This window comes from Taudactylus pleione, unplaced genomic scaffold (assembly GCF_031769625.1).
Source record: "Taudactylus pleione unplaced genomic scaffold, aTauple2 ptg000423l, whole genome shotgun sequence".
In the NCBI taxonomy this organism is placed as follows: domain Eukaryota; kingdom Metazoa; phylum Chordata; class Amphibia; order Anura; family Myobatrachidae; genus Taudactylus; species Taudactylus pleione.
In genome coordinates, this window is record NW_028284825.1 from 2,596,478 (window position 1) to 2,617,177 (window position 20,700).

General features: G+C 43.5%; 1 protein-coding gene across 1 annotated transcript in view; it reads right to left on the reverse strand.

Annotated features, from left to right (window-relative positions):
- Window positions 1–20,700, reverse strand: part of NCF2 (neutrophil cytosolic factor 2) — a 50,377-nt gene that overhangs the window by 7,909 nt on the left and 21,768 nt on the right. Inside the window, exons 5-9 of the mRNA XM_088447217.1 lie at window positions 9,851–9,958; window positions 7,694–7,753; window positions 5,450–5,493; window positions 2,652–2,793; window positions 404–466 (exon numbers count right to left, since the gene is read on the reverse strand). Of these exons, the coding sequence (XP_088303343.1) occupies window positions 404–466; window positions 2,652–2,793; window positions 5,450–5,493; window positions 7,694–7,753; window positions 9,851–9,958 (417 nt within the window). The remainder of the gene's footprint in view (window positions 1–403; window positions 467–2,651; window positions 2,794–5,449; window positions 5,494–7,693; window positions 7,754–9,850; window positions 9,959–20,700) is intronic.

The following is a 20,700-nucleotide window of genomic DNA, read 5'->3' on the forward strand; positions in this document are numbered from 1 at the left end:
CAACATCAATATCTGTCATTTGTTATGTAATACCCACACATTTATGCATGGTTTCTTTGGATATTCTGAAAATATAAACTATAATTAGTTTGTGAATTCCTACTTATACAGAAAAGAAATTCTCCCCTAAATGGGCAAAAAGTGTGTATGTGTGTGTGTGTGTGGTTTTTTTTTTTTCTTCTGCTTATGACATTGCTATTAAGTATAAGTGTTTTATGATGAATTCCTCCAGGTCCCAGGAAATATTTTGCAGTTCTTCCTCATGAATCCTTACTAAATCAGAGAAAAGCTGGATACTACACATTGTTTTTCTGAAAGATTATTTTTACATTTCAGTCTTTTTTTTATTTATTTTTTGTTCCAGTATAGAATGAAATGATGAGATACTGTAAAAATGTATTACCTGTGTTTGGGATTGGAACTTCAGCTCCACAGGCTGCAGATAATTGCATGGGACGATCCCTTTCTGCATAAACGGACATTTGTCATTTCAGATTAGAATGAAAGTCATTTTATACATTAGCAATAAATGACAGTTTATGGGGGAGATGTACTGAGAGATGAAGTACCAACCAATCAGCTCCTAACTGCCATTTTACAGGCTATTAGTTAGAAAAATTACAGTTAGGAGCTGATTGTTTGGTCCGTTATCTCTCTCCCCTTTTATCTCTTTCCAAGGCTTAGTACATCTCCTCCCATATCTGTAGTTAATGGCCAAGTTCATCCATGCTTTTCCTCAACTAAAGGCTGCTTGCTGCCACAGTCTAGTAGCGGGATTTGCCCCAGGCTGCAATTGGTCAGTTCACATATTAAAAAAGAAAAGTAAACTCTTCACCCTACACTTCTGTTTGTTCAAGTTCTTATTGAATATCAGAAATCTGAAACTATTCCCATAACAGATGTAGGGAGTTGAGTATGGATGATTTAATTAGATTCTATAATTAAGACCACCTCTTCTTCTAATATTAGCAGTGGAATAGTTTTTTGCTTTTATAACTGAGGTTGGAGAAAATAACAATAGTTATATATATATATTAATACTGTTTAAAGCTCATTTCTCTGGGTGTAGTTTCCCTTGCAGAACACACAGATCATATCAGTAATTCAATCATGGTGAACAATTTCCTTATCTCTTCTTAGTGTTATCTCCTATTCATGGTTTTAGCCACTGTGTTATCTAACAGCCTGAATCACTGACAGATTAGTATTCATATCTACGGATGCGGCAAAACGGCTGTCTGAGTTGTTTCATCTGTACAATGCTGAGTTTAAAGCTGGGTGCACTGCACGATATATCATCCATTCAATCGAACGGCCGATGTATCGTGAGCGTGTCAATGGCTGTGTACCCCCGATACGCCGGTCACAGTCGTATTGCAGATATATCGATGCATCTGCCGGTGTTTACGGGCGGCCTGCTGTACACATGCTGCAGGAACCCAGCGATGAGTGACAACTCAACTGGGCAGGCAAATTCAAATGCCCCCCAGTTCTGACATCAGGCAGACGATTGGTAACTGTATATGCACTTACCAACCGTCAGGTAGGTAGGCCGAAACCAGATTATTTAGTGTGTACCCAGCATTAAACTGGGCTCAGGCTTTGAAAATCACTGGAGATTGTCAGATCAGAGTGCACCCTGTACACACTGCACTGTTTTTAACTCGGTGCTTTCTTCAAGGGGATCGGGAGGTAGGGGGATGTGCGTCTTTGTATGTAACCGTTATCAGCGCCATGCCTGAGATGCTCCCATAAGATACAACATCTCTCTGCGCCTTTGTAGCCTCCCCCGTTACCTCCCAATTTTTTTTTATTTATTAATTTATTTTTTTATATCCATTGACTATCTACAGGGGCTCATTGGTAGCGTCTCTCTTCTGCCAGCAAACTGTGATCCCCACAACTTTTTTCCTTTGGCACAAGTCACCATTTTTCCATTTAACTGGATCTGTGGATCTGTACATCTGTCGGCCAGGATCCTGATATCTGCAGCGAATACTCCATGGGAGATGCACATTCTCACCAGGCTTTTGTTTGAGTATTACAATTGGATAAATAATGGCTTAATGTTCTCTGTATTATTTGGAAAAAAAAAAAGGAAAAAAAAACCTTTTTATGATCGATCAGTTCATGGGAGATGGAACAGCCGCAAACGTATGCAGTGGTATTCAGCTGTTTTTAGCGCAGAAATTGTCACTTTGCTATTATATGACCCACAAGAATGCACCTGCTGTGTAGTATAGTTGGGATCACAGGGTAACGGACTGAGGGGTAAATTTACTAAAGGTTGACTTTAATTGATTAAAAAAAGATCTAAATCGATCAACATTGGGCTCAATCACAGATTTACTAATACTTAAATTGATATAAAAAAATGTTAGTAAATGTGAGCTTTAGCCCCTGAAACACAACATTGACCTTGATCGTTTTAGAGCGATTTTAATCAAATCGACCTTTAGTAAATTTACCCCCAGGGCTCTAACTGAGCAGAGGCTGCTATTGTGCCTTTATAATTACGCCAAAATTAGGACTATCAACCTACATATAGAATCATTTCAATGATATCATTTTGTAACTAGAGCTCTCTGTCATGCATATATTTATATCCTATAGTTAGCATTATGTCTGAAATATGTGTCCATTGTGGTTACCTTTCCATTAAACAGAACAGTTGCCCAATTATCATCCCCTTTCTTGAGCACAAATACGATATTTCCCGTCAAGACTCCCATCTCCTCTGCAGTCTCTGGGGTAAAATCAAACAGGACCCGATGCGGCTCTCCCTGCAACGTCCTGAAAGATAGAAAGAAAATGGTTTCCCCACCACTTCTCTACATTTCTGGTTAATGGATGTTACTTCTAAACCTACAGTTAAGGGTGCATACACACGTCATGATTTTTTTTGAACGATTTAACTATAATGACATCGTTATTGTTCAATCATTGAAAAACTCACTCCGTTTCTGAGTTATAACTATGAACGATTATCGTTCATGCGCGTTCCCATTTGTAGTGCATTCTGATTGACCAACTGAACGATTTTCATTAAGGGAAGTTACAAAAATTGTTTGCAGTTCAAAAAATGTGTTAATTACACTTTAAAAAAAATCTGTCAGATAATCTGATAGAAAATCGCTATGTTTTCTCTATTACACCATTAAGAGATAGGTGGGGAGATGTATCAAAACTTGGAGAGAAAGTACCAACCAATCAGCTTCCAACTCACGCTTTTCAAACGCAGCCTGTTCAATGGTAGTTAGAAGCCGATTAGTTGGGACTTTCTTTTTCAACTTTCTCCAAGAATTGATAATTGATACATCTATGGTCCACCCAACTCCCCTCCCTTGGCCTGTGAAGGCCTCTGCCCCATTGGCAGCAGCTTGCTATGTAAACCTATGCTCTCTGGCAGTGCTGTAACTAGGGTAGTGCGACCTGTGCCATGGTACAGGGCACTGCAGGGCAGGGGGTGCTGTTTGGGACTGTCAATTTTCTTGTTTACTATTCTCACTTGTAGCTTCCTCTTATTTTATCCCCAGCATCTCCTGGCCTCACCTATATCTTCCCTGGCCCTTCCCCATGAGGCCATGGCCCTTTTTCAGGTGCACTATCTTATTTACCTATTTCAAATATGAAGAAGGGGGACGCCAATGCTCTCACAGGGCACCAAAAAGCCTATTTACAGCTCTGCTCTCTGCTAGAAATCTAGGTGCATTTCTGCAAACCAAGATTCACAACAGAACCAAAGCTCATTTTTGCCTCTACCATTTTGTGCATATTGTCTCCACAGTAGCAACTAGCACATCAGCTTACATGCTTGTGTGAAACATTATACTAATATCACGTAATGATGGCCTTGTACTCCTATTTTTACTGCGCAGTGCATTTATACGGGTTATAATGAGGACAGTCCCCCAATTTTCCTTCATGGCAGCAAAAGAGGTAAAGCTGGGTATACACGTAAAGATTTTCTATCCAACTAGTCGATTGGTTGGTAACATATGGGAGTAAATGATGATCAGCACTTTGCACCTAAATGCCAGAAAACAGATGAAAATGGTCGTCAGACAAGTTTGAACTAATTGTTTGGATCAAATATTTAACAAACAACAGTTTTTGTCCATTTTCCGTCGTTTGGGAGCAAATTGCTGATTGTCAGTTACTCCCATACATTACCAGATTTTCATTCCAACCAATCAACTAGTTGGATGGTTGGACAGAAAATCTTTACGTGTGTATGCAGCTTTAATCCGGTAAATCTATGGTAAGAAAAATCCCAATGTTACGCTATAGACAGTAAGAAAGATGTAGTAGCAACTTCATTCATAGATGGGAGATGAAGATCAGTACACAACAGACATCCTTTGTGAATATTACAGAATCTTGTGCCATCAACCTCTTTTTGTTTTTATATATATTTTTTTAGTCTTTATTTTAAAATACACCAATATGACATACAATATAAAGCATTTAAAGGCTGCAAATATATCAACGTTATATCTATATATTCCTATACAGTTTGCTTGCGGTACAGAGAATATGGTTGTTTATCCTATAAAGTTGAGTTTGGTGATAGGTGAGATCGTAGTAAAGAGAAGTGTGTGTGGAAGAGGGAGAATGGGGAAAGGGAAGCGGGGTAGACTAGAAAAAAACAGTGATTAACAAAAAAAAAAAAGTGGGTGATTACTGATTAGTCAATTACTCATTTGTTTCAGGAGAGTCTTCATGGTTCTAGATATTATTGTAGGTATCCTGATATACAGCTGGAGCACCTTTTATTTAAGAAAAAATATGTAATACTTTCCTTACTTCTGCATACACATACTGCACCAAGTTGTTGAATTATCAGAGCTATTATGGTACACTATTATGGTACAATGATACAAGGTGGTACATCTTCTCCATGCCACCATGTGCTGTGTCAAAGAGTTTGGGGCCTATTTAGTAAACAAATTTTGCGATCAATGAATCAAGCAGCTGTTTGCAGAGGATAACCGCATTATTTAAGTATCTCTGTAATTTATTATGGAAGTACTGCTGCAAATGTAAGTCTATAGCTACAGATTCACATTTTTATCGCACAGGTACCCGCGATGTTAGCATTAGCTATCACTGTACTTTCCACTCTCCACTGGGACGGGCTGTTAGTGGAGATCATGTTCTAGCAGGAGCCGCTTAATAAGTTGCCCCAAAGATGAATTCTCATAGTTATGGGGACAAAATTGTGACTCATGATAAATCGACCTCTTTGTCTAGATAAACACGTTCCACCTGTAACATGCAAAACTGTCAGCAGAAATCCCTGGGTATCCATAGATTTTGTCTTAGAAAAATGTAAGATAAAAATACTACAGTGTGCTGCCCTGAGTAGAACCACCGTGGAGCTGGGTCTGGGGATTTTCTCCAACTCCTAGCTCAGCAGCACAAAGCAGTAGAAACCTTTCTAACTTACCTCAGTATTTCAGGTGTTTTTGGACGCGGTGGAGGGTTGTTGGCCTAGAAATATTAAACAGAGAAAGTCACATACTGTACCATAAATATGTTTTGGAGCTGTCCTCTTTATATGTGACACCGCGCTCAGTAGTACTCTGTGGGCACTCGCTAAGCAGCATCAACTCTCTTGGAGGCAGCACCACCTGCACCTCATAAGCAGTGCCCCCTACCCTCTTAAGGGTGGCAGAACCCCTTTTCAGAGACACAAATCCACAACCAATCCTTTCGTGATACACCTCCACCTTCACTCCATGTAAAGGCCCCCATACATCTGCAACGTATTGAGCAAATTCCCTGATCCGTAGATGCCGGAAATGGGACATCAGGGTAATCCAACATGTTGGATTTCACCAATCTGCCGATCACGATCAAAATATGATTGTGATCAGCAAATCAGGGATTTTTAACATGAAGAATTTCAATGATTCTCCAACGAGTCAGAGATCATCTATGGCCACAGATTGGCAATTCCGACCAGTGGTTGTAGTTGGATCGGGAAATCTGTGAAATGGCCACCTGATGTATGGGGCCCTTTACTTATTATCTAAGCAGGCAGGAGGTGAATGCAGCATTTCCTGGTCCTAGGATTGGAAGTGTGGCGCTGAGCTGTGACATCATAGTCCAGGGACACTCTCAGAGTATTACAGGCATGGATAAGCATTAGCTGCTGCTCCTCCATGTCAGTGGCTAGGGATTAGTCTGGGGGGCACCACAGGAGCTTTAAAATAACTGAATGAGTGACATAGTATTCATTCAATGTTTTAGGCACTTATGGTGGTGCCGACCCTCCATGGCACAATGCATTATTTTTCTTCAACTGCCTGAATTTTATGAAGCCATTGTGTAGAAAGAAATTGTTACATGTAAATGCTTTGATAAAATCTGTGTTCCATAGGTATTAGACACCAAGTAACCTGTTTACAGTCCCTTGCTGAAAACATCAAATCTGCAAGTCATCATTAGTGACATGGGACTGGGTAACATTTCATGCCAAGTGTCACCATATGGAAAGAAGAAAAACACTGCGTTGATGCTTTACCAGTGATATGTTCCTGGCATACAGCGGGTCACCCACACCATGCCCCCTCCCTGCTATACTCCATTCAGTCACAATGGTTCTCTCTAATCTCCTGGTGGTCTGTCCCATCTCTGTCTCTGCCATGGGAACCATATGTGGGGCTCACTGCGCATGACAGAGCCAGGACAGTTAGTCATTGATTATTATTTAGATGACTAAACTCCTATAAATCTAAAGCAGATCAAAGGGGAAACTATGAACAAATACAAATTTATCACAACATCTCCAAAACAGGGAAGGTGACAAATTAGCAATATGGATTCATTACTAGTCGCTACAACATTTTACATATTATCCTTGTTATATAAGCCATGTGTGTGTTCTTTTTCTGAAAAATTAGTTTTCTCATAACCTAGTAATCTCACAATCAGCTAAAGGTGGATGTGAATTACTATATTTAGGAACAGGACAATTAATGAAGTTGTGCTTTTTTTTTTTTTTTTTTTTTAGTACAGTGGTTCTCAAACTCCCTACACAGTTCACATTTTCCAGGTCGCTTAGCTAGTAGACAGGTGTATTCATTACTCAATGACACATTTTAACAGATTCACAGGTGGAGCTAATGATTTCACTTGTGATTCTGTGGGGAGACCTGGAAAACATGCACTGTTTAGTTAGAGAACCTGTGGTTTAATAGGTTCTCAAACTCAGTCCTCAGGACCCCACACAGTTCACATTTTCCAGGTCACCTGGCAGTTGCACAGGTGTACTAATTACTCACTGACACATTTTAAAAGATACACAGGTGGTAATTTATTTCACTTGTAATTCTGTGAGAAGACCTGGAACACATGCACTGTTTGGGGTCCTGAGGACTGAGTTTGAGAACCTGTGCTTTAGTATGATGACATATTCATCTGTATCAGCTGATGTCATTTTCCATGCCTCCCAAACGTCCTGATTTCAGCAGACCATCACCCATTTGAAGGCTCTATCCCGCCATTACGATTGGGACTGCATGGTCCCAATCTGACTGGCATTTGGTAGGTATGACCCATTTTACACTCCTTTGCATACCATTGCAGAGATGCTTCCCTTCCCCAATCCAGGCGCAGAATATGATTTGAGGTGTTTTCAGATCAGGTTTGACAATGCATTAGACGGAGAAATCTCATTAAACTTTACCTGAGGTTGCAATGGTGCAAAACCAGAAAAATTGTCTTTATCAACTACAGACGCCACAACCTGCAAAGTAATGACATACATGATTAAATGGAGAAAACACTTTTTTTATGTAGCAGAACATAGGAAACAAAATACAATTTCTGCATCAGTTACATGATATGGGAAGTAATAGAACACTTCGTTTATACTTCTAAAACTAATTAGGTACAGTAATAAAAAATTGTGTCAGTTGTGCTTAGGATGCCCATGTTGGATACCCCAAGGAGTGTACGCTCACTCCCGAATAAATCTGTAAAAAGTATAAATAATTGTGAAACCTGCCTGAGTGCATTTTTACATTCAATAAGCAATAAGAAACTACTTACTTTTTATAAGGCAGGCAATGTTCTTTTATCTCACTCCTCAAGCATAATAATGAATGATTTTGCATATAATACATATGTAACGAAAAAGACAGACGGATTGAGATGAAAAGGGAGAACATTGCCTGCCTTGCAAAAGAGAAGTATTTCCTTATTGCTTATTGAATGTAAAAAGGCACCCAGGCAGGATTCCCAATAATTTATGCTAATTAGGTACAGGGGGCAGGATGCAGCAATGTCAGAAATGCAGTCAAACCCCCGAAAATGCAGTTTTCGGGGGTTTGACGAGCATTTCTCATATGCACCAAGCCAAGGAATGCGATGCTTTCTGGGGCTTGTACGTGGTGGGTAACGCCTATAGAAGCCTATGTGCTTCTAATCACAAAGAGATCCCTCCCAACACCCCCCGCGGCCCGCATGTCCTTCTGTATATGTACAGAAGGATGCCAGAGGGACGTCCGGGTAATAGACAGCTCTTATAGGGAGAGCTGTCGTTTGCATTTTTCTACATGCATACCTGCACAATTAACACGTCCTTGCATGCATGCGAATCGTGCAATGCGTCATGCATCCAGTCCCAACTCTAACAGTAACATTAGTGCTTTTCTGTCTGTGAAAAAATACGAGGGCCAAAAGCACCAACAGTATGTGATACTACCATAAGTTTCTCTAGTTAAATGAGAGAGAGACTTCTAGCTGTCATTTTATGAACTGTGCTATGTAAATGATAGAAGCAGGGGTGTAACTAGGCATATGAAGGCCCCCATAGCAAAAGTTTGTAAGGGCCCCTATGTACCACCCAATGGTGAAAATTGTATATAACACATGTAACTTTAACAAGGAAGATGGGCCCCATGGCAGTGGCACCTCTATTATCTATGGTAGAAGCCGATTGTTGCTGTGGGAAAACTTCATTTTCTCTCTCCCAAAGGTTTGATACATCTCCCCTTGAGTCATACTTTAGTGTACAGGAGGAGGGTATCCTGGGTGCTGTCTGTGAAGTGCCATGGTGACAGTCTGATCCCTGGCACCTCACAATTACCACTTTCCCATCGCACCGCTTCTATTTGCGCAGAACAATGAGCAATGTTGGACTACTGTAATTGTCAGGGGTGTAGTCATCGGAGCATCGCCGGGAACTGAGGGTGTCATTCAGACCCACTCGCGAGCGCAGGACGCTCGCAAGCGGGTCGATGGTGCCAAATTGCGCATGCGCACGACGGAGGGAGCTCCGTCGTGCGCATGCGCGAGACCCGAATAACAACGGCCAAGCCGTCGTTATGGGTCTCGCACCAAAGGGGGCGTGCTGTCGATGTTGAGTGACAGCACGCCCCCTTTGGTGGGCGTGCCGGGGGCGTGGCTGCCAGACGGAGGCGTTCCGATGGGAACGCCTACCGGCTGAGTCCGGCCCCACTGACATCACTAGTGATGTCAGTGTGAGTGATTTTGGCTCTGATAGAGCCAAAATCACTCCAGGGCTTGCGGTCACTGAGACCCTACCGCAGGGTCTCGTCGCAAGCCCGATGGTCGCGATGGTCTTGACCATCGCGACCATCATCATGGACGCTCGCTATAGCTGTGGGTGGTAACCCACAGCTATGCAAGCGTCCATGAGGCCGCTCCAAGTTTAGGGAGGAGGGCCCTGATTCAGAGCAAGCGCTCTGGTCAGAGCGTCCGGCTCTGAATCAGGCCCTGAATCCCACCCTATATCTCACACAGAATGAAGTATCCTCAGTGGTATATTTTTAGTCATTTCTATGTGAATATAGACACCACTCTATAATGTCGGACATACCAATGCTTTGCCCAAGTAGTCTTTCTTCTCCAACTGTTCCACTAGCTTCTCGTTAGGTTGAAATAATCGGCCTTTTGGCATCTCTGTATGTGAAAAGTCCTTTTGTTTCTGAGGATGTGAAGAAAAAATAAATAAAATAAACTTGTAGTTACAGAGATTATGTCTAATACTCTTCGTCTATAACTACCACTGTCACAAATATTCCGAAAAAGTAAAAAAACAAATCTCAGAAATTGTGTAAGGTGTAAAAAAAAAAAAAGTCACATAGAATTTTAGCTATTTAATCTTTTATTAGACACATAATGTAACTGAGCAAGTCAGCTCTTTTGGTGATTATAGAATTTGCTTTATACATTTTTCAAATATTTGTATTTCTTACTAGGTTGTTACTGTGCATAAAGGTACTGTGTGTTAAACATAGCAGGGCTGCTATCAGAAATTGTGGGGCCCAGTACAGATGTAACAGACAGGGCTCCCCTTATCCTCCGACCTGTTGTATGCAGAGGTCCAATGAGCCCTGGTGCCAAGAGCAAGCACATGCTATGATTCCTCTTTCCACATAACAGAACGCTCCAAGAAAAGGGATTTGGACAAAATCCTTTTATATCGCATTCAGACACTTAACTTGAGAGCACCTTGCCATTCGGTTACATTATCCTTTATTTTTAATTACACATTTCTCAGTAGTCCACCCGAGACTTGAACCCAGCTCCTTGTTATGATCCATGACAGAGGATCATCTTGGTGGCAAGTCCTGGCTGTATTAGGTGACTGGGACACTGCATCACGCCTTAATTCCAGTTCCGGCTCTTGCAGATAGCTTCTAACTCTGTGTCTGTGTGCAGCTTACTGCTGCATTCCTTCCTGTCTGTTTGCGTTTAGAGCTCAGCTGCATACTATCCTGTCATTAGGGAGGATTTCTGCAGGGATTGCTCTGATTGGTTCCTGCCTCTGATAAATCACAGCCAGTCGTACACTTCCTGCCGGTGATATTGCCTGACTTCCAGAGTGTGTTTGTACTGTGCTCAGAAGCCTGATTTCTAGCTGGTCTCACCTTGTCCTGCCGATTCCAGCGTGCTGGGAGTATTTCTCCTGTGTCCTGTGCCTGTCTGCCTGCTCAAGAATTTGAGTCAGCTGCTGTGGTTCCATCTGCTCATTTCCTTGCTGGTGGGACTTCCCGGAGAAGTGACTTCTACAGCTGCGGCCTACCTCTCTACAGCCCGCGGCATTTCCATACCACAGTCTAGTCTAGCCACGTCAGTCTGTGTCCAGCCGATTCAAGCCAGCAGTGCTCTCTGCCTCCAGCCTGAGTTCCAGCCCTGCCTGTGTTCACCTGTCTGCTCAGTCAGTGGTTTGACGTACCTCGGCCCTCAAGGCCGCACCGTGTTGTTCCTGTCGCACCTCAGCCCTCAAGGCTGTACTGTGTTGTTCTTGTTGGCCCTCAAGGCCGCACTGTGTTGCTCCTGTTACACCTCTGCCCTCAAGGCCGCACCTCAGCTGACAAAGCCACACCGTGTTGTTTTTGTTACACCTCGGCCCGCAAGGTCGCACCTTGAACCTAGTCTGTTACTTCAGCCAGTGGCCCAGCCACGTTATAGTGCAATTCTTGTCTGTCCTGTCATTGACAGTAACGCAGTCCTGCCACATCGGTTATCTTGCCTGTATTATCCTTGTCTGTAAATCCTGCAGTATTACTGTCCAGGTCACTAGTGCTCCGCAGCTTGTATTCATTGTCTAGCTGCTTCTTGCCTCATGACCTAGCTGCACCATAGTCCCAAGACGTACCTGAGACCTTCATCATCTGCCGTTGGTAGTGAACCTTGTCCTTTACATCTGTACAAGTAACAATTTGACTGCAGCCTCACTCCAGCTAGTTCCATTAGTGGAAGGACTGCCACTCCTCAGCTCTGCCTTGTTTCCAGTCAGCAGTCCTGTGGTCTCTCGTCGGTTGTATAATCCTCTACTGCTGAAGGCTTACATCCAGACGTCCACCTAAGTACCGGTGTGAGTATAAATCACTAAGGGAACAGTGGGTGGCTGTTCTTGGTGGAAGGTCCTTTCCTTGGCTCTAGAGTTCTTACACATTTATGCGAGAACCATAACACTCCTCTCACATTGCAGTCAGATACTTTACACATGGAGCTATTTGCTCCTGCGTAGGTGGCTTGCTAATTATAATTATATAAAGGTAGGTATAATTGTCCATTTACATACCTCCCAACTTTTTCAATGTTGAAATTAGGATCCTATTTGCGCCGAAAAGTGGGCATGGCCTATCGGGTAGGAAGCATGGCGTCTATTCACTGGCTGCTCTGCTATGTCCTGCTGTGGGAGGGAAGTTGAGATAACCGCAAATATTTAGTATCACCCCATGTATGAAGGAGAGACCGCAGCAGATATCTCTGGTATCTGCTACGATCCTTCCATTCCCGCCGGCAGCCGCAGCCCCTATAGGTTTCTATGGGGGATGCGATGTTGCCAGATAGCCCCTGGCAGCACTTTGGAGCCCCTGTCCCTGGGGGGGGGCTGAATAAAACATTCCAGCGCTATGATTGCGTCTTGCAATACGATCATGGGTGGTAATATCATGCCCAAATCGCATTTGCAAATGTGATTATTAATGAATGGGCCCCTAAACACTGATAGTCCCTATCCCCCCTCCCAACAGTGTCCTGATCAATCTGACAGCAAACTGTTTCCTTTACAGGTGAGATCATCAGCAGTCTGTGGGCCGCCCTCTGAGCCCAGGTCCAGTACATTAGTACCGGCTTTACCCCCTTTATGGCGGCCCTGGTCATTGTAGCAGCAACCCACATACAAGCTATAAGCACCATGGGGCACATTTACTAAACAGCGATTTTGAAAACTGCTGACTGCCAGTGGGTATGCCTGCAGAATTAAATATGGAAATAAAATGAAATGCAACATACGGGATGTAGTTATGATTTCAATCCCGACAGCAGAGTCTGTCGAAATACTGATGCCTATGTTAATCCTGACACCGGAACACCGAGGACGCCAGCCCGAATGAAGGTAAGTCCGGGGCGCCCTTAGCATTAGCCCAGAGGGGGGTGGGTTAGGATTAGGGCCCTTAGCAGGGTTAGGTTTGGGAGGGGGGAGATTAGGGTTAGGCACCCCTAGGAGGGAGGGTTAGGGTTAGGCACCACCGGGGGGAGGTTAGGGTTAGGCACCCCCCCCGGGAGGGTTAGGGTTAGGGTGAGGGGAGGGGGGGTTAGGGTTAGGTGGAGGGGAGGTTAGGGTACTTACCTGCCCCTGTCAGGATCTTGATCCCGTCGGGCATCCGCTGTTGGGATTTTACACCTTGTTTTGCATTTTATATTATTGCAATTTTAAAAGCTACAGACAGAACCCCCAACAATCGGTGCCAGTAAATATATCTACACGTGTGCAGCCCTATCATACAAACCCATCTAATTTATAGAAATTTGTTGCAATGTGTTCAGTGAATCTCTAGGTGCACTTTACAGAAGGAATGCATGCCAAATTCCTATAATGTTACCAAGTGGCATAGCCAGATTCTTGTGGGTACCAAAGCAACATTTTGAAGGGTCTCCCACTCTAATACTTCTAGCGAGACACCTCTTTCCACAGCAGTTGTTCATTTTAGTAGTTCACAATATGCCGCATTGTAGTGCTGCCAGTACACATTGTGCCACAGAGTGCCCCATATTCACATTATGCCATACAGTGCCCCCAGATCATATTATGCCGCATTGTAGTGCCCCCAGTTCATATTATGCCACATTGTAGTGCCCCCAGTCTGTGGCACCACTTGGATGGTGCAGACCACACCAGGTGTCCCCCTCCCAACGGGTAGTACCAAAACGCTGACTCCTCAGTGAGAGAGAGCCAGGCACTGCATACTAACATCGCCCAGCTCCTGATCACTAAGGAGGAGCCAGCAGTACAGGGAGAGTTTCTGGGAGCAGCCTGTCATCTCCGGCAGTGCTGGGCATGCCCTCAGGGCGATAAAACTGTGGGGGGGGAGCATATGAACTGTAGTACCCCCAGCTCATATGCTCACAGTTCATATACGTAATATTACAGTGCCGCCTTACTATTATAACATCCACTACACACGCCACTCACTGAAAATGCAATGTCATCCTATTTATGCCAGGCAACAGACGGGACCCAATTGCTTAGCAGGCACTTCTGTGACCTTGGTAGACAACTATATGCCCTGGCCCAGGACCCTCTAAACCTCTGGGCCCCATAGCAATGGCACTCCCTGCACCCACTTATAGCTTATGTTCATGATGTTACCAAATGTAATTTCTCTCACTTATTACAATTTTGTTGATTTAATAAACAGGGATCAATATACACATTTGTTGCAAAACAAATTTGATTTGAGTCGGTTTTTAAGAGTGATTTGCTGTTTGATTTGGCAAGTTCATGTCCAAATCGAACGGCAAATCACCCTTCAAATCACTTATCAAATCTGCTTCATGCTTTCACTTTCAGCATGAGCAGTTCGTTGTCACACAGATACATGCATACATCAGTGAGATGCCTGCATGCATCTGGCTGGTGGGAGCCGCAGGATAAACTTTAGTAACCCTGCGGCTCCCACCATTGATTACAATGGAGGAGCCGTTCATTGGCTGAGAGGCGGGGCCTGACCTCTCTCAGCCAATGAACGCACAGACACGGAGCTTCAAAGGATGAAGCCGCGTCTGTGAGCTTCATTCGGGAAGGAGTAATCCGTCTGGTTAGACTGATTACTCCTTAATGAGAGGGTCCGGTTTCATTGTTTTATTATTTTAACCCATGGATGCCTGCTGGAGAAGGGGACCAATGGAGGTAAGATAGGTGAGTATTGTGTGAGTGTATGTATGTATGTATGTATGTATTAAGTTATACTTTGTAAGGTATGTGTGTGTTTCTTGGGACATTTCTTTACAGGTGAACTACAAGTCCCAGTGGGCCCTTAATGCCCGCATGCTGGTACTTGTGGTTCTCCAAGTACAAGCATGCAGGGAAGGCTTGTTGGGACCAGTGGCGTAACTAGGGTATTTGGAGCCCAGGGCAAATTAGAAAAGGGAGCCCCCCCATGTCAAAAAAAAATGAGCGTGGTCACTTAAAAACTTATACATAGACACACAAAAATTCATTAGAAAGGTATGCTTGAAGAAATATTTTGCAAAAGATCCAGTAACAAGAGTATGCATGCCACCATCGAAAGAATATATACACACCAACTTTAGAGCTGCATCAACCTTTTACCCAACACATGTCAAAGGACCACATATCACAACATTTCAACGACTAATAGAAGAAGAAATCAGACAACTCCCCGAAAAAAAGAATAATTTATATAACTTCACAAGAGAAGAAAAAGCAAGTATAAAAGAACTAAGAGAAGATAAAACCATCATAATAAAACCAGCGGATAAAGGGGGAGGAGTTGTAATAATGGATGTAGAGGAATACAGTAAGGAAGCAGAAAATCTCCTTTCCGACGCCACTACTTATCAAAAATTGAATAAAGATCCTACACAAGATTTTAAAAAGATTTTGCAAGAACAACTAAATGAAGGAATAAAACTGGGTATAATTTCTAAAAAAGAATATGAATTTATTCATACAGAACATCCACGCATTCCCACATTTTACCACCTCCCCAAAATACATAAACGATTGACCAATCCACCTGGAAGACCGATAGTCTCGGGGATTGGTTCCCTCACAGCAAACCTCTCCAAATATGTAGACTTCTTCTTACAACCCCTTGTATCTAAACAACAAAGTTACCTTAAAGACACGATGCAGGTATTACAAATTTTAGATACCTTTGTCTGGAAAGAGACTTACCTCTTATGTTCAAGTGATATAAAGTCATTATATACAGCCATCAATCATGAAAAAGGATGTGACGCAACTAGACATTACCTATCATCTCAATCAACAATTCCAAACGAACAGATAAACTTCATAATGAATTCAATAGATTTCATCCTTAGGAAAAATTATTTTTGGCACAATGGCGACTTTTTTCTACAAACAAGAGGAACTGCAATGGGCACATCCTTTGCCCCTTGCTACGCAAACTTGTTTGTAGCATGGTGGGAGGATACTCATATCTGGCAGAATAACCCGTATATTGGAAACATCAAATTGTGGCTCAGGTATATTGATGATTTGCTATTTATCTGGGATGGAACAGAAGATGACCTGAAGCAATTTCTTATTTCTCTGAATCAGAACAACCTAAATTTAGAATTCTCATCTAATTATAGCAAACAAATGATTATTTTTCTAGATTTGGAAATATTTATAGAAGATGGTGGAATAATGACCAGAAATCATGTTAAAGATGTCAGTGGCAATAGCATTCTGCCTATTCAAAGTAACCATCATTCAAAATGGAAAAACAACATACCAGGGGGCCAATTTCGCCGCCTAAGAAGGAACTGTACCAAAGATGACACCTTTAGGGTACAGGCAACAGAAATGAAGTCAAATTTCATCAAGAAGGGTTATAAAGAAAAAAGACTATCAGAAGAAATTGAAAAAAATGGCAAATTAGACAGAGGCACACTCATTCAATACAAGAACACAAAACAAGAAGAAGAAAGACCAGTCTCATTCATAACACAGTTCAATAGCAATTACAAACAGATCGAAAACATCCTTATGAAACACTGGAATATATTGAGGCTAGATGAGGAAGTGAAGAAGATACTGCCAGCACAACCACATATTATATACAGGAAGGCGTCAAACCTCAAACAACAACTAACGAAAAGCTTCTACGGGACCCAGAACAACAAAGAGAAAATAAATAAAGCTTCAAAGGGCTTCCATTTTTGCAAAAGTTGCACTGGCTGTAAGAACCAGATTAAGGACACCAACAAGAAAACAGAATTCAATTCAAACCAAACAGGATGAAAGTATCCAGTTAAGGATTCCATCTCATGTGAGACCGAAGGAGCGATATACCTATTAGAGTGCCCATGTGGCATTCAATATATCGGCCAAACAAAAAGAAAAATAAAAGTACGAATATCAGAACATATATACAACATCAAGAAAGGCCTCACTACTCACAGTGTATCAGCCCATTTTTTAAATAACCACAATAAGGACCCAAGAGGATTGAAGTTTATGGGTATCGAAAGAGTAACACAAAACTGGCGAGGTGAGGATCTGATCAAAACATTAAAGAATAAAGAAACAGAATGGATCTATAACCTCCACACATTGGAACCGTATGGACTGAACATTGATATAGAATTAAAAGCATTTTTATAAGTATTTTAAAATCAAAATAATAATTTTTAGATTCATTATTCACTAGCAATTATTATTATTATTTTTAATTTTATTTTTCACTTTATTTTAATTTTATTTTTATTTATTATTTATTATTTTAAATGTTATTATCTTTATTTATCTATATTTATTCTTATTTTGTTAGTTTCATATCATTGCTTATCTTTCTTTAACTTTTCTCAATCTACACCATTCTGGCATAAACCAAAATGGAGTCAGGCACAGAAAAAAGAACATGTGCTTGCCTCCAACCCTCCTGCAAATTCCGGGACCGGATATCCGGGTTTTAACTCTTTTTACTAATTAGTCACACTATAAATAAAGCCATACTAAGGCCCACCCCCTTCATCCTTGACAAAGGACCCGTGGAAGGTCCGAAACGCGTTGGAGATTGGAAGGAGTGCCCAGGAAAAGAACAACTGCCGCTGCCGCTACAAGCCCACTGTACATCCCCCGACGCCCTCTGTCATCAAGCGGCGCCAGCCCGGCGGGACATGTGATCGCGGCTCAGATGGGAATCTGCAGCTGAAGTCAGCAGTCAATGCCGAGCTAGTTAGGGTGAGTTAGGTGGCAATAGCACAGCGGACCCCTCGTGGGGTACATGCAGAACTGGCACACCCCCAACTAGTCTATAAAGACTATAAACATTAATTCCATAATACTGTTTACGCTTTTTCTCTCCTTTGCTGTTATTTCTTCCTATTTTCATCTTTGTTTTTTATTAATTATTATTTTTTTTTTATTATTTTTTATTTTTAATTTTTTTTTTTTTTTATATATATATATATATTTTTTTTGTTTGTTTTGTTTTATTATTGATTACTGATTATTCATTACATTCATATATTTTTATTTGTGCGGTCCACCAATTCTAATCCATACCAGCGCTCATATACCCATATTTTTAATCTATACACTTAAAAATGGGGCGTGTCAACATGACACACCCCTTTATTTTCAAACTGAACATTTCTATCCATATGCACCTTAACCCCAGTAGTACCCCTTATACAGTACCCCCAGTATGCAGTTGTGGTCCCTCTCATGCAGGCCCATAGTAGTGCCCCTTATACAGTATCCCCAGTAGTGGTCCCTCTTATACAGCCCCCAATTAGTTCCCCTTACTCAGTACCCCCAGTAGTGGCGCCCCCCAAATGCAGTGCCCCACGTAGTGTTCCCCCTTATGCAGTGCCCCCAGTAGCAGTCCCCACAATGCAGTGCGCCCAGTAGCGGTATCCCCTTATGCAGTGCCCTTTTATATAGTGCCCCCAGCAGTAGTCCCCCCATGCAGTTTTCCCAGTAGTGGTCCCCTTATGCAGGCACCCTGTAGTGATCCCCCCTATCTAATGCCCCCTGTAGTGGTCCCCGCAGTGCCCCTAGCAGTAAGCCCCTTATATAGTGCCCCCAGCAGTAGTGTCCCCCCCTCCCATGCAGTGCCCCCAGTAGTGGTCCCCCTGATGCAGGCTCCCAGTAGTGACCCCCCCTATCCAGTGGTCCCTGTAGTGGCCCTTCCTATTATTGCCCCCAGTAGTGGTCCCCCGAGTGCAGTGCCTCTAGTAATATTAGGCCCCTTTTAGAATGCCCCCAGTGGTAGTCCCCCCCCCAAGTAGTAGTCCCCAGTAGAGTAGCCCCCCCCAGTAGAGGTCCTCCCAATGGCACCCCCAGTAGATGTCCCCCCCAGTAGTAGCCAACCCCTCCCCCGTTGTGTAGATAGGTTTAAAAATAAATAAATATATATAAAAACATACTTACCTGATTCCACGCTGCTCCTGTCCGCGATGCCGCTCCCGCCCTCCAGTCCGCCCGGGCTGGCGCGCTCAGCATTATGGGACGGACGTCATGACGTCATGACGTCAGTCCCATTACCCACTGCAGGAGCCGGACGGAAGTCCGGCTCTTGCAGTGGGTGCTGCAGCAGTCAATGAGAGTCTATGTGACTCTCATTGGCTGCTGTTTAACACACGCATCGCCGCCAGCGCTGGCGGCGATGCGTGTGTTATGCACAGCCTGAGCCCGCCTCCTGGCGCTATTGGGCAAGCGCTTAGGGGGAGGGAATGGGCTCAGGCGTGCAGCACAGGACCGGCGCTGGAAGCCTAGCGCCGATCCTGTGCAAATGTGTAGCGCTGACCGCACTCATTGCAGTCGGCGCTACACTGGCTATCTAGGGCGGGCGGGCCGGTACCGTGGCCGGCGGCGCCCCCCCCGCGCCGCCGGTCCAACGGCGCCCAGGGCACGAACCCCGCTCGCCCTGCCCTAGTTACGCCACTGGTTGGGACCTGCAGTTCTACTGGAAAGACAATGTTTTATTGATATCTATTTTTACACCACACTGTCACAATCAACCCGCCGTCCAGGGGTGGCGGGGATAGCCCCGGGCTATCAGCCCAGGCTAGGGGTGCCCTGGAGAGGGAGACGCAATTTTTTGACGGGGTCTCCAACTCCCCAGGGATCCCTGGCCTGGGCTGAATAATGGTCAGGGCTGATGCTGCTGCTGTGGGGCCCGGTGATAGGGCTCCCCTGGCTGTGGCATCAGCCGCCCCCGTTAGAAAGGGTCCAGGGCTGGTTCTGGATCTTACAGGGAGACCCAATGCAAATTTTCCCTGTAAATCCAGAACCAGCTCTGCTTCCCATAGCCCTGTGCTGGTTGTACTAAGTACAGGGAGACCCTACGGCATTTTTTCCCTGTACTTAGTCAACCAGAACAGGGTTGGCAAAGTCCGGGGCTGGTTGTGTTTTGGGGGGTGACCTCACTTCAATTTTTTTCTTAATTTAACTCTTTTTTTTTTTTGCTTTTTAAAGTGAGATACATGCAGGCATCTCACTGATGTCTGCATGTATCTGTGTGAATCCGACCTGCTCATGCTCAAATTGAAAGCATGAAGCAGGTCTATTGTATTGGGGATTTGAAGAGTGATTTGAAGTCCGATTTTGAGGACGATTTCAAATCAAATGATAGTAAATAAGGGTTTTGTGTGTTAGGCTATGTAAAAGTACCAATGTTTTTCTGATGGTCGATTTGAGTCCAAAGTCGATTTGAAGTCCGATTTTATATGCGATTTGGCCTTTAGTAAATACTCAAAACCAAAATCTAATCCAAATCGAATGAAAATCGCACCTCAAATCACTCAAAATGGCAAATCGACCTTTAGTAAATTTACCCCATGGTGTCAACATGTGTATAAAGTGGATGTAGTTAAGTTACCAGCATCCAGAATGTCGGCCGCCAGAATCCCGACGTGGAAAGCCCAAGTTGGGATTAAAGATAGGCGTGTAAATACAGACGTCTATCTTTAACCCGATGCCGAATTCCCGACAGCCGCCATGCCGAATGAAGGTAAGCAGGGTATGTTAGGTGTTAGCCGCATGGGGGCAGGGTTAGATTTCGGGACTGCCGGGGAAGATTATGGTTAGCCACCCCCCCCCCGGGGAGGGTTAGGCTAGGGGAAGGGGAGGTCAGGGTTAGGCACCCCCCTGGGAGGGTCAAGTTTAGGGTGTGTGAAGGGAGAGTTAGGGTTAGGCACCACTAAGGGAGAGTTAGGGTACTTACCAGC